The 14,726-nt window shown below is 34.9% G+C and overlaps 1 protein-coding gene and 1 pseudogene across 3 annotated transcripts; both read right to left on the bottom strand.

Moving 5' to 3' along the window:
- Positions 1-4,065: 4,065 nt before the first annotated feature.
- LOC306862674 (apical endosomal glycoprotein-like) lies at positions 4,066-11,361 on the bottom strand (annotated as a pseudogene). The gene is made up of 14 exons (XR_013786087.1): positions 11,347-11,361; positions 11,096-11,183; positions 10,014-10,145; positions 9,743-9,870; positions 9,280-9,493; positions 8,544-8,681; positions 8,343-8,466; positions 7,271-7,361; positions 6,619-6,768; positions 6,402-6,527; positions 5,684-5,806; positions 5,503-5,602; positions 5,162-5,352; positions 4,066-4,749 (listed from the first exon to the last, which is right to left on the bottom strand). The product of XR_013786087.1 is annotated as an apical endosomal glycoprotein-like (transcript).
- LOC306862788 (14 kDa phosphohistidine phosphatase-like) lies at positions 11,345-14,568 on the bottom strand. Of its 2 annotated transcripts, XR_013783606.1 has the most exons (4): positions 14,329-14,558; positions 13,411-13,538; positions 13,109-13,331; positions 11,345-11,442 (listed from the first exon to the last, which is right to left on the bottom strand). XR_013783606.1 is itself a non-coding variant. In XM_079405780.1 (3 exons), exons 1-3 carry the CDS (start codon positions 14,543-14,545, stop codon positions 13,239-13,241), a joined length of 438 nt encoding a protein of 145 aa, XP_079261906.1. In that variant the 5' UTR covers positions 14,546-14,568; the 3' UTR covers positions 12,753-13,238. The 2 variants fall into 2 exon arrangements, 1 of the variants encoding a protein (XP_079261906.1); XM_079405780.1 differs by lacking the exon at positions 11,345-11,442 and having other exon boundaries at positions 12,753-13,331; positions 14,329-14,568.
- Between the last annotated feature and the right edge of the window lie 158 nt (positions 14,569-14,726).

Below are 14,726 nucleotides of genomic sequence, written 5' to 3'. Positions count from 1 at the left end.
AAAACAAGTCAAGCTAAATGCAAAGTCTAGTATCAGCTACAATCTTTGTCTTAGGATCAATGGTTGAAGCCTTACATACCCCTAAAAAAAAAGCCACAGATTTAGATGTAAATGGCTATATTAAAAAAAAAACTGCACTGCAAAAATTATTTTTTGTCATATTTTCCAGTGGAAATATCTAAAATAATAATAAAAATAAAATAAACAATTAAATTAAATGTACTAAATACACATATAAATACACATTTACTTGAGAAGCAAAATGACTTCAGAAATTAAATGACTTTATGCTTAAAAATAAAGTAAATAAATAAAATCTGTCAGTGGAGTAAGAAAATAAATTACATTTATTTTTCTTACCCAACTGATGGGATATTTTTTCTTGTTTTAAGAAAACACATTTTGACATTTTTCAGAAAACAAGACTTATCTTAATATCTTAGGTCATTTAAATGTGTCTTGATTTAAGAATGTTATATGTACTGGTAAACAAGACAAAAATCTGAACCCCGCTGAACACTTCTGGGATGCCAAACTTCGTCACCCAACTTTACTGATGCTTTTGTGTTTGAATGAAAGCAAATCTCCCATGCCATGTTCCAACGTTCAATAGAAAGGCCCCCCAGAAGAGTATAGGCTGTTATGCATGGTCACTTCTCTTTTAATGCCAGTAGTTTTGTTTGGGTGTCCACATTTGGCCAAATCATTAGAACATATAACCTGTCCTCCCAAGACACCTTAATAACTGTAGTGCAAAAAAGGAATTTACTGGCAGAGAAGAAAAGGAAATATGAGAGAAGATAAAGATGATGACATGCAACCTTTCATGTAACCAGTTTTTCTGACCCATCTGCATTCTTGTGTTGTTGTGGTTGGATCTTGATAATGTTTATGAGATTATCAAGACAAAGAAGAGCAAAAGTAAAACTAAATTTAGGCAAATCACAATCACATGAACTGCCTTACCTGTTAAAGGAACCAGAACAGAGAGAAATATAGCATTACGTCACTTGCTTACCAACAAAAGATTTTCTGCAGTAAATGGGTGCCGTCAGAATGAGAGTCCAAACAGCGGAAAAAAAACAATAATCCACACCTCTCCAGTCCATTAATCAACATCTTGTGTTTGTAAGGAACAAATCCATCAGTAAGGCATTTTAACTTTAAACCATTGCTTCTGGCCAAAACACAGTACCAGTCCATAATCCATAACAACACTTCCTCCTGTGAAAAAATCCATCCTCTGTTGTCCTCTCACAAAATCCACCAACATATTTGTTTAAAATTGTTTGATTTGATCCGTGCATATTTCTGTCCTAATTCAGACAAGATAACTTTCCAATGGATTTAGCAATATTATAGAGAACTCATATTTTAGCTGGAAGCAATGGTTTGAAGTTAAAAATGTCTAAATGGTGGATTTGTTTTTTACAAATATGCAGTTTTTTAGTTCACAAGACATGAACTGATGGAGTTGTGTGGATTATTATGATGCTTTTATCAGCAGTTTAGACGCTCCGACGGCACCCATTCGCTGCAGTGGAGCCGCTGGTGAGCAGTGATGTAATGCTAAATTTCTCCAAATCTGTTCAAATTAAGTACATTTTCAGCAAATTTTCATTTTTTGCACGCACTGTCCTTTTAAAGAGCGAGTTAAAATCTTTATGATGTGGCAGATCAAAAATGAATATTTGAAAATGCTAAGTGGTTCAATATTGAAACATATGACAGTGCTTGCTAAACACTATAAATCCCAAACCTGCTGATACGATGACACCTCACCTTCAAAAATATCACTACAATATAGCTGATGCTAAAATGCACATTTAATGAACCTCAATACACAGTTGGGTACACAGGTTTAGTGTGAACTTGCACATACACTTGACTTGTCACATCCAAAACAAGAATTTGCCATTCATTTACAAAATGTAATAAGGGCAGAAACAACAAATTGAACAAGAAACATATAAATCACGTTCTGAAATTCAGCAGATGATTTTCATCAAAAGTGATGTAGATTAAATGGGATTTATTTCCATACTCAAGTGCACAGTGATATTACATTGTAAATGTGATAAGAGATCTTGAATCACCTCTGCTTGTGACTGAACTTTGTGTTTGGCTACCACATCTCATATCAAATTTAGGTAAAAATAGCAGCTTTCAAATCACTAGCAAAAAATCCGGTTCTACAAACATTCTTCAAAGATTAGTTCACTCATAAATTAAAATTCTGCCATTGTTTTCTCACACTTATGTTATTCCAAATGTCTGACTTACTTTCTTTTCTCTGTGAAACACAAAAAATGGTTTGCTCCTCATGCACAGCTATCATGTGGCTTCAGAAAACTTGGATCACTTGCTGTTTGTGTCTATTTCGAAGCATTGTAACTGCAGAAAAAAACAGTTATTACATTTTTCTACATTTCTCAGACGTTTGCAACGACAACGAGGGTAAATGATGACAGAATTTCAATTTCTAGGTGAACTATAGCTAGAAATGAACGTCTCACGATGTCCACAATGACAGTTAATAGGAAAACTGTAAACTTTGAGCATCACAGTTGAAATGATATAATCATGAACTGGCAGTGAGCGGTCTAGCATAGCATCAGTGGTTGATCAAAGTGCAGAAAGGATGATTATAAACCACATTTATGGATCATATATGCACAGCGGCCCTCGTGTCACGCTTTCCTGACAATACGTCCAGTTTTCTTCAAGTCTCGTCTCCTTGTCCGCACCGGCTGGCTACTGACTCTCCATGTTCCATGACAGACACGGGAACTGTGGGTATAAAGACCATACAGTTATTAAAGCATAGAAACATGCAGATATTCAATTAGCTTCTGTTGTTTTAAAAGCAAAATGTTAGTGTTTTACTCAAATACTTCTATATAGAGACTGATTTTACAGAAAAGTGAACACTGTGAAGATTAATATACAATTAAAGTTGCTTCAGTCAAATTAAGTAATATTAATTTAGGTCACTTACAAGACATTTAAGGCATACAGGCTAACTCTTTTTATATTTGTGAGTGTCCCAGCAAGAGGTTGGCCAAATTTAGTTAACTTAAGTGACATTTTTAGCAAATTTGTGAGGTAAAATACACATAAAAACGCATTACCTGGAGCACCACATTAGGCGTTTGTGAGGTTTGGCTGCTTGTTTCCTGTACTGCATCAGTCCACACACCAGCTCGTGGGCTATCATAACGTAAAGTAAGAATATGAGCACACCGGGGTCCATCCTGGCGGTAAGAGCAAGTATTCGCTATCTGACAGGGTTTTGCACAGCAATGCAGGTTGCACGGATAGATAATAGTGAATTTAGTCACAGCATCACTGTCACGCGGTCGTGCCTGTTACCCCTCCATGAGAGTCACGTCTCAAAAACAATTCATAAACAGCGATATTCTTTGGTTTTATAATCCGACCTTTAATTTTGAACACAGCAAAGCTTTTCATCTTTTAATGTTGACGTAGCGTGAGGATTTTGTGGCTTGAATTACCCTACTGTAAATTAGCTCTTCGACAGACGGATTGGGAGGATGTTGCTGTGGAGACATCGCCGTTGCTAAGAGACGCCGTAATTCGGTTTCGGGTCTGTCTGTAGTGTCGAGTTCGAAAAGAAAATATGTCATCATTATATAAAATGTTTGTTATATTCACAATGTTTATTTTATAAAATACATTCCTCGATTATGGCGCCCTTTGTGTCCCTCTTGAATATGTAAACTAAGCTGACAGCAACATTTACTGTGGTATTATAGGCGCTTTTCACGACATATCTACAAAAAACCCCGCAACTTTATTTTTTTATATTTTTTCTCGTATATATATATTTGTTTCTCGTATATATATATATATATACGAGATATATATATATATATATATTATATATATATATATAAAATTTCAGTAGCAATCTGATTTAATAAACACCTAGTCATATCTATCTATCTATCTATCTATCTATCTATCTATCTATCTATCTATCTATCTATCTATCTATCTATCTATCTATAATATTCCTATTAATTGCAGATGAGACACTTTTTTAATAAATTATCAGTTTAATGTTACATTTTCATATGCAGAATGGGAATACAATACAAAGTTTGTTATGGAACAATACTCAACACCTCAAATGGTTAATTTACTTCACTTTTCACTTCTCCCATAGCAAAAACAATGCATTGTACCCTTGAAAATTCAGTGCATTCTTCAGTGCGAACCTGTTTTTCTGTAATAGAGAGAATCCATTAAGTTGAATGACCATCCACTAGTTACATCTTTCTCAATGATGGCCATGGTGAACCCAAACCACTTACAATATACATCATGGTCACCACAGGTCTTGTTGATTGTTTGCTTTTTATTTACGCTGCTGTTCTGTTTATTGTAGATCATATATTAAATTACATTATATTGGATTGGTGTACTTGTTTGAAGACGTTCATTTATATTCTGTGATGGCATATAGAATAGCCAATGACTGTATCACCAGTTGAGTAAAATTACTTAAGTTATTTGACCCCAATATTTCACTCTTAGTAAAGATAACTCTACATCGTGTGGTATGTTTTGGCATGTGTTATGACTGGGCTAGTCCTGCCACAGCGACACAAGCAGTTCTCCTGTTGTGATGTCGACCGTTTTACTGAAAAGGCTGCCAGTTGGTGGCAAAGTCACCACAACAAACTCCTACAGTCCTGTATTTTCATTCACCCCCTCCATACGTTCCTGTAAACAAGCAAACAACAAAATGATATTGACATTTTAGAGAGCAGTTTATATTATTAGAGATCATTGTAAACCAATATGACTTTCTTTCATCTGTGGAACACAAAACGTGAAGTTCTGAAGACTATACTGGTTGTTCTTTTCCATGCAAATACAATAAATGGTGACTAGAGCTTTCAAGCTTCAGAAATGATGCAAAAACTCCATAACAGTATCTATGTGACTTCTTAAGCCCTCATCATGACTTCTAAAGCCATACAATACGTACATTTAGTGTAAACCAAACATAAAAAGTATATTTTTGTGCTCCACGACAGAAATTAAGTACAGGTTTGGAATACAAGGGTGATGAGTAAATAATGTCTGAATCCCTTCAACACAAAACAAGACCATATATAGCCAGATAACTTACAGCATTTCCAGATTCATACATGTCATTGCCAAAGCCAATGCAGTTTATATGAGATACTTTTGATTCCTGTAGTAAAGCATTGGCTTTATGTTTGGTCCTCGGGTAGAGCACCAGCAAGGCAGCGAGAAACACTAAGAGCACAATGAGGACAATAACAGAGGCCACAATGGTTCCTGTGTTGTCAGATGAGGCTGAAAATATATATATATAAAGATTTCACTAAATATAAAGTTTTCACACATTCATGTTCACACAGAATTATAGGTATGATGGTAACAAGAATACATAAAATATAAATAACTCAAAAGTAAACTAAATCTCGCTACCAGAAGAACTCTTACTTTGGTCTGTCTTCTGCTCAGCACAGTTCACTCCAACTGTATAGCGTATGTCATCCAAGGCAAGAACACCCTTCTCTCCTTTAAATCCCTCTAATACAATCTGCCTCCCGTTAAAACACAGACAATCAGTATAATCACACTCAAATTATAACTCAAATGAAGTACAGTTGGGTTTGGTAACCTGGTACTCGATTTCTGAGGTGATATTGACATTGAAGTGTTTCCAGTTTCCACCTCCCTCATCCAGCATCAGCAATTCATGTCTGGTCCCTTCAGACAGCTTCCACACTGAGTTCAGTGTCATCTGCACCACGAAATAAATATAATAATCATTAATAAATTAAATCCAAAGTGACTAACAGGGCATTTTACAGGGTATGTAATAGCGGGATGCTAGTTTTAAGGAAAAGTATGGTGTATAATCGCCAGAGAGACCTTTTGACAAATATGTTAGAAGTTTAGGTTGATAAGAATGTATTCTTTTGAAAAAAAAAATCTCTTATGCTCAAATTGCTGTTTTCTATTTGAATAAATCAAAATAGAATCAACGCTGAATTTTCAGCAGCCATTACTCCAGTCTTCAGTATTACATGATCCTTCATTCTAATATGCTGATTTGAGAAAACAGTTGTGCTGCTTAATATTGAATATGTCAATATAAAATACAAAAGAACATAATTCATTTGAAATGGAAAACTTTTGTAACATTATAAATGTAACTTTTATCCATTTTAATGCATCCTTGCCGAATAGAATTACTAATTTCTTAAAAAAAAAAAAAAAAAAAACCTTCATGATTCCAAACTTCTGAACAAACTTGGTCACTGACATGCTAAACAACTTAGGTAATAAACAACTAAAACTAACCATATAGATGATATAAATTCATTTATACATACACATGGTTGGCTGATAAACCCAAAAGCTCAGACAGGTTCCCTTGGTTGGTGCCAGGTGAGGGCTCAGCAGCCAGGCATTGTGGTTAGAGGTGTCACGCTGGGAGTTAGGAAGGACAAAGAAGTGCCCTAGAGTCAGAAAGGAGACTAAATTACATCTAGTTCCTCAAAAAGGAGCTGGTGACAAAAACTTTCTTTATGAGCTCAGAGCACAAATCACCTTCTTCTGTGTATAGTGTGTGGTCATATGGTGGTGTGCTGTAGAACTTCTCAGCTTACACACTGGTCAGGTCCCAGTCTAACAAGTCTACAGATGGGTTCTGAGTGTTGGACCAACCACACAGACCTTTCTCGAAATCACAGACGCTATCTGAAACACATAATGCAAATAACAATTATTACAACACAAAAAAATTATATAAACAATCTAAGACATTTTATATATTGTAATAATAAAGTACAACATTATTAATGATTTTAAAAGTAGAATATGAATAATATATATATATATATATATATATATATTTATATGCATTCATTCACATATTTTTTATTAATACAGATTATTAAGAATAATGAATTAAATAAATTTAACTTCTGCATGAAATGTTGACTACCCATTTACTTCCAATATTCAACAAGACCAAAAAATAGGATGGGGCTTGATTTGATCAAAAAAGAAATAATTGGACCACGAAAAGTGATTTATAGTTAGGTAAACAGGAAGGGTTCAAAAATAAGAGGTATTTGGTGAAAGTTGTTAAGGGCAGAGCAAGATTATGAAGATCTTTGAAGATGAACATGCACTGATTCATTCAGAATAAGAACATGAACGGGTTTTGAGAAAGTAAATGGTGTGAATTTTGATTGACCTGTTGTGGGGCAGCTGTGTGTCGAGTAGGTGATGTCATCAATGGCAATAAAACTGAATAGGTCTCCTTCACCTTTCACCTCGAACTCCAGCTGAATTCCAAAAATACATAAAACCTCACACTCAGACCTTTTATTAAACACAATAAACTAACAAAATTACAATTCACTGCATTATAATATGAAACAAGGCAAGGCATCAGATCAGGGGCGGACTGGGGCCAAAAAGTGGCCCTGGACTTTTTGGCACAGAGCAGTCCGCAACACACCATAAATGACCAGCACATTTCTTTACATTATAATTTGTCTTTGTATATATGGCGAATAGTAAATCATTTTTACGAGGGACAGTTTAAAATCACTAAAGTTAAATACCTATATTATCAGTCCATATGACACAATGCTCTGGGATCGTCTAAGACTTGAATTGTGCAGAATGCGGACTGTTTTTATGGTGTCTTTCTATTGGTCATCATATACAGTATTTGTCCTTTTGCAGGAGCTTGACATCTATCATTTTAAGGAATAGAGCTCCAATTGTGGAAAAGAGTATACAAATTATTTTGATCATGAAAAATACAGTAAACAGTACTGTGAAATATATAATGTTACAATTTAAAATAGCTGTCTTTTATGTGAATATATAGTAAAATAATGTATTTCTGTGATCAAAGCTGAATTTTCAGCATCATTACTCCAGTCTTCAGTGTCACATGATCCTTCAGAAATAATTCTAATATGCTGATTTGCTGCTCAAGAAACATTTCTGATAATTATGAATGTTGAAAACTGTTGTGCTGCTACATATTTTTGTGGAAAATGTGATACCATTCAGTCTTGGGTAAGATTAAAAAATATAAATATATATTTTTCTTCAACAAGGTTGCATTATATTGATTTAAGTGACAGTAAAGATATTTACACTTATTATAAAGTACTTATATTTCAAATAAATGCTGTTCTTTAACTGAGAACCATTATACCAATAATAAAGACCATTATTAATAATTGATCACAAATAATAAGCAAACACCCGGTGCTCCAGATGGCCAGTCCGCCACTGCATCAGATCACTTGCCAATCCCCATGCCAGCTGATATTGCCTTGGCCATGACGCCAAGCATGTCCCTGCCTGATGCTACTGGAGAATAGCTGTATCCTTTTCCATCAGTTGGCTTTACATAGACATTCAGCATGCCTGTGTGGGGACACATATACTGTTTTAACCTGCGAATGAATAGTTGTACACACACTTATGAGATAATGTTCTCTTACCTGGTTTTTCTCCTCCTGTATGGTACCAGAAGTGTAGACATTCAGTGTGAGACAAACCTCTACGCACAGGGGAAGTCAAGGTGGTCACACTGCCCTCAGGAAGGACGCCAGAACTGCTGCGGGCCAGCATGTAGATACCTGGTCACAACATACCATTCATTTGAACTAATACAGCAACAACAGAAAACATGGTAAAAAGAGGTTACAGGAATAGTTCACCCAAAAATAAACATTTTCTGAAGATGTACTACTCACCCTCAGGTCATCTAAGATGTAAATAAGTTTGTTCTGGAGAAATTTAGCATTACATCACTTCCTCACCAATGGATCTTCTGCAGTGAATGGGTGCCGTCAGAAAGAGTCCAAACAGCTGATAAAAACACCACAACAATCTACAAGTAATTCACACAACTCCTGTCCTTCAATTAACATCTTATTAATTGTTTATTACTAACACGCATCTTTTCAATTCATAAGAAGTTAATTGATGGACTGGAGTGGATTATTTTGATGTTTGTATCAGCTGGTTGGACTCTCATTCTGACGGCACCCATTCACTGCAGAGGATCCATTGGTGAGAAAGTGATGTAATGAGTAAATTTTAAAAAACACCCAATAGTTTTTTTAGGTGAACTATTCATTTGAGGTGGATTGTGAGCAGTTAGCAAATGAGACGCAAAAACACTGAATGCAAAAGTGTTTGATCAAAACACTCAATGTCTCAAATTTCTCTAACCATTTTCTGTCTCCAGGCTGTGGTCCGTCTTGGGTCCAATTTCTGTTGAAGCCCAACTTTGGTGTATCCACCTGGCTCTTCCAGAACTGGTGTAGCCACAAGTCTGACTCTCAAACGAGCACATAGTAGGCAAAGAACATGGTCCTGCCATAAACGCAACATCATCTAAAGCCAACTGACCATCAAAACCGGAGCGAATGGCCTCAAACACCAGCTACATATGAGAGATAAAGAGAGGCAGAAGAAAAAACGAGGATAAGAAGATTAATAATAATAATAAAATGATTAATAATAAAAATGTTAAACATCCCCTTTTACAGTCATAAGATGCTTAATGTAGTCAGTTGATTCACTAATAATCTTGTAAGCCATTATCTGGGGCCATTCACAAAGTCATTATGTGTTTTTCTAGTGCTTTCGCTGACAATTATCCTTTAGGCGTGTAAACAACTTTTGTGTGCACCTGGAAAGCGGTGAGCTGAGGAGGCACAGAGCAATGGCCCTCATGCCAAACGTTACCATGGGCACCGCTGCGCATCCACAGAAGCTCTTCTGAGCCATCAGCAAATAGCAGTTTTACACTGAGAGCGCCTGGGAAAGCGAAGATGAAACAAATTAATTATAATGAAGTGTAATGTTTGAATCAGTTACTCTGCATAAGCTGTAGGACCTTATGCTCACAGATTAAATAAACTAATGTTTTATGAAGCTGGGAATAAGGTGTTCAGATCCACCTGTGTTTGGCCCATAGAGCTTGTAGAAGAAGGACAGACAGTGCTCTGAGTAACTATACTGTCTGACTGAGAGGAGACGTCCAGAAAGACCTCGCAGTGAAGTGTCCCACATATCCACCGCCAGACTCCTACCTGAGAAAGAAAGAGATAAGAAAAAAAAGATGAAAGAAAGAAAGACAGACAGACAGATATGACTAGGTGTTTATTAAATCAGATGGTCTGCTACTGAAAAAAAAAATATATATATACATATATTAATATATTTAAAACTTAAATTTGTATAAATTAGCATTGGTAAATGTATTAAGAACAAGTAAGAATTATTAATTGGCAGATATTATATGCAGATATTAACATTAACCTTAAATGTGCAATGATTAATAAACGCTGTAAAAAAGTTAATTATTAGTTATCATAACTAATGCATTAGCTAACCTTTATGAATAGAAATAACTGAAACATTTCTAAACAAAACTATTTTAAACACCATTTTGCAATTTTTGTATAATTATTAAAGATGCAAGTAAAATTCAATTAACTAAAGCAGACAAAAATTTAATAAATAAAATATAATTATAACCAATTATATCACCTCAAATATAAAGTACTGTTCAGCAGTTTGGGGTCAGTAAGATTTTTTTTTTTTTAATGTTTTTGTGTTTTGTATATATATAATGTTTTTTAAAAATATATTTTACAATGTAATTTATTCCTTTGATGGCAAAGCTGAATTTTCCATTACATGTCCAGTCTTTAATATCAATTTTTATTTATAGTAATATGCTGTTTTGGTGATCAATAAACATTTATTATCATAATCAATGATGATTTCACTTTCGATCAATTCAATCCATCCTTTCTGAATAAGAGAATGAAAAAAACAGTAGTGTATTTTTTCTTCATACATTCTAAATTTTAATCCAAATTGTTTATTAAAAAAAAAAAGAACGTTTGAGTTAAACTGCAACGGCTTAGAATTCAGTTTAAGTGTGTATTTAGTAAATCATTCTATCACTGGATTTGGAAATGCTTTATAAATATAAAGAACTCCTGCAGGAAGGGTAAGCTGAATTATCATGTACCTGTGGAAGTGCCAGAGGTGTAGTCAGAGGACGGCCTGCTGTCAGGGAGCGTGTTCCCTCTCTGCCACACGTACCCACCTTCACCTGACTATACAGTCCATCCACACTTCACCTCATGCTCAAAATCACACACAAATTCCCGTCCCTGATAACCTAACATTCAATCAATAAAGGGGACAGGACAAATCTCATGAAAAGGACACATAAATACAATAACCAGAAGGTATGAACATAGACATTCGGTGTCTTACCACATTCTTGCTCATCACTACAATCTCAGCATTCACAAACAAAATCACATCTGTCTTCTGGAGAGCTGCTGCAGTCGTTTCGCTCCAGAGCCACAGCTAGGTAATATGAGAAATGATGAAGACACATGATTGGCCTTTCACAGTTGTATAATATCCACAACCATATGACACTTCTATTACTATACTATTACAGAGACGTTATGAAAGCTTTGAGCAATTATCCATTTAATTCAGACTGAACAAAACACTTATAAAATATTTCATAAATAAAATGTTTCATAAAAATCACATTGAATTTTGTATTTACAAGAAAAAACAACTCCATTTGAGGGGTTTAAATAAACTAATAAATTAATTTAAAATAATGTTCAAGTTATTTAAAGCAAAGTGGCTGAATGAACTTTGGGCAAACATAAGATTTTTTTATTTTCTTTCCTCCATATACCACCATTCAAACCTTTGGGATCAGTTAGATTTTTTTTTTTTAAATAAGTCTCTTGGCTGCATTTATTTGATCATAAATAATGTAAAAACTGTAATATGAACATTCAACATATAAACATGACCTATCTATTTTAATACATTTTAAAATGCAATTTATTCCAGCGAAGGCAAAACTGAATTTTCAGCAGCATTACTCCAGTCTTCAGTGAAATATGATCCTTCAGAAATCCTTCTAATATGATGATTTGCTGCTCAAGAAACAATTAAATTATGCTGCAAGTGATTGAAAGTCCAATTAAGTCTGAGTTTAGGCTTAAAGACATTAAAAACACTTGGATTTCTAAATTTCCTCTTGTTCAAGTCACAAAGGTCTGTCTTTTAGTAATCACACATAGTGCACAGTCTAAGGTCTCTGATACACAAATGTCAGATATGAGGCTGCATTCCCACATACACATGATAATTCTTAAACATTCAGGAAATCAATGAGGTAAAATTCCAGAGATTGTATAAACTAAGAATATAGTGTAGATAGTAGCATAAAGTAAGAACTGACTTGAGAACGTTAACATAAATAAATAGAAACACCAGATCTCACCCCTCTGACAGAAATTCAGTGTGAGACACCAGAACAAGAGCTCTTTTTCTGCGTAGTGAGCAAAAGCACCGTCCTGCCACATATGAAGTTATTAACTTGACCTGCTGCTCTGCCCTTATGAAAATATGCAGCACAGACAGTTCAGTTTAATTTGTCCTCAACACCAGATACTTCATTTGACAATGTTACTATTTAGCTAAAATGAACGGCACATTCTGGTCTTACTAATTGTAGCAAACTGTAAACCCTTTCTAGGGTAAACCTTGACAGATAAGCAAAGAAATAAGAAATAAAGAAAATGACAAAAGATGCAGTACTAGAGGCAAATTTATTAAATGTTGTTGTGCAATCCACTTCTGTTTGTTTTCTGTAAATCACTATATTTTATATGTTTTAGTTAAGCACGGTAATTTGCTTTAACAAGATAGTTCCCTCATTGTGACATATACAAACATTTCTTCCAACTTGAATGAATAACAGTTCTGGAAATTTCTAAGCGCATTTCTCTGGACTCTGGATGTCACTATATAACTTTTAATGGTTTGGATAAAGTACTTAACCTGCTTTATTTAATCATTTCCTATATTTAAAGACCAATGGCCATAAACATAACTGCATTCCTTTCTCTTTCTCTTTGTTGCCATGTGTTACACATGGAGTTAAAACCAATCAAACATAATGAGGATGGCCTCTCCTTTAGTTTTGTAGTAAATGTCTTACCCATCCATCCATGTTAGAAATCTATTAAAGTTCTGTTCTTTCTCAGCCTTGGCACATCAAGACTTGAACGCTACGTTAAGACAGGTAGGTCTGAAATAGCGTCCTTATACGCAGCTGTCATTTAACCCATTCAATACCCTTCATCCGCCCAGGTCACCTCATAGTCTGGGTAATGGGTTTTTATCTTCTCTGTGGAAACAGAATGCTTTGCTCTCCCAAATCCCTGAAAAAAAGATGAACTGATTACTGGATAATCAAATTAAAGGAATATAAACTGTTTATCATTAGAACATCACGCGTACCATGGAATAACCGTAGACGTGGATCTTTTTTGCGGCACTGTCATGTTTGATTCTTCCACCTCCGAGACATTCACAATCCACTCCTCCACCTCTCTCCAGTTCTCCGGTCACACGGTCATAGATATCAGCTTGAGGAGATAAAATGTTATGAAGGTTTTGTAGCTAGACACAAAGAAACTTTTGTTCTCCAATCAAATGTGTGGAGAAAGTTCCTAAAAACTGTAATACATATCTCGAAAGACTAATAAACCATTTTGTATTTAAACAAACTCAAGTGCTTTTCTGCAGTAAAAACGTTAGTAAAATATAAGCTAGAAAAGTTGAAAACCTAATACAGAGGAAGAAAGAGAAAATAATAGTAATATGGAAAATAGATGATTAATTGTTGTAAAAAATAAAAGACCAATCACAAAGCAATATGCAAAAAAGGAGACCAATCACAATCAAATCTGCTAAACAATCTATTTCTCCCAGTGATGCGAATCTTTTGAATCAGTTCATTGAAAAAGATTCATTCACTGGCTGTTTCTGCAGATGGAGACTGTCTTGTGTTTGTCTCTAAAATACCGAATCAAATTTAGAAAAGGTTGCTTTAGAAAAATTGTTAAAATAAAAGATTCTTAAAAGACAAATAACTTCATAACACCAGTGTAAGTCAATGGGTGAATTTATCTAATCAAAATTTAATCTTACATTGATAAAAAAAAGGCTTCAAACAGCATCAAAACCAAGAGATTGGATATTGGCCCAGTATTTCCCCTAAATACAATGTTTTAGGATATTAAGTTTGCATCAACATTTGGCAGCTGCCATTCAACTACAGCTTTATTAATTTATTTTCTAACATTCAAAACCAATTGCATTCAATAAATGTGCACAACACCTGTCATTCATTCAAACTATTGAATGTATCCCTACCATGATACTCGGCCCATGCGTATCCTCTCACAATATCAACATACGATTCATCGTCTTTGCTGTGCACCCGTATGAGGACGTATTTGAAGACGCCGTTGGCATCTAAATCAACCTCAGGGATTTTAGCGAGACGCTCGGCGGACATTATTGCAAAAGCAGGAGTGAAAAGTCCTAACACTGCAGCGAAGTTCAGTACAACAACAGAGAAGCACTTCATTTACCACTGTTTTGACGGACTGGAATGAACGTATTCACACTAGCGACACCTGGAGTGTTGGAGCAAAACGACATGCTGCAGCAGCGAGAGCACTAATAGAATCACAACATGTCTAGATTACATTAAGTATGGTATGCTTAAAACAAAGCGGCTGAATTTTTGTGTAATGCTATTTTTTTTT

Source organism: Barbus barbus (genome assembly GCF_936440315.1).
Source record: "Barbus barbus genome assembly, chromosome: 43".
NCBI lineage: Eukaryota > Metazoa > Chordata > Actinopteri > Cypriniformes > Cyprinidae > Barbus > Barbus barbus.
Note: the sequence above shows the minus strand (reverse complement) of the source record. Positions and strands in the feature narration are given on the sequence as shown.

What these genes read in the sequence shown, in the direction of transcription:
- LOC306862788 (XM_079405780.1), bottom strand. Translation starts at nt 14,545, where the DNA reads ATGAAGTGCTTCTCTGTTGTTGTACTGAACTTCGCTGCAGTGTTAGGA. An exon ending in CGCATGGGCCGAGTATCATG is followed by an intron (nt 13,539 to 14,328) that starts GTAGGGATACAT and finishes TATCTCCTCAAG; the next exon opens with CTGATATCTATGACCGTGTG. An exon ending in ACGTCTACGGTTATTCCATG is followed by an intron (nt 13,332 to 13,410) that starts GTACGCGTGATG and finishes TCTTTTTTTCAG; the next exon opens with GGATTTGGGAGAGCAAAGCA.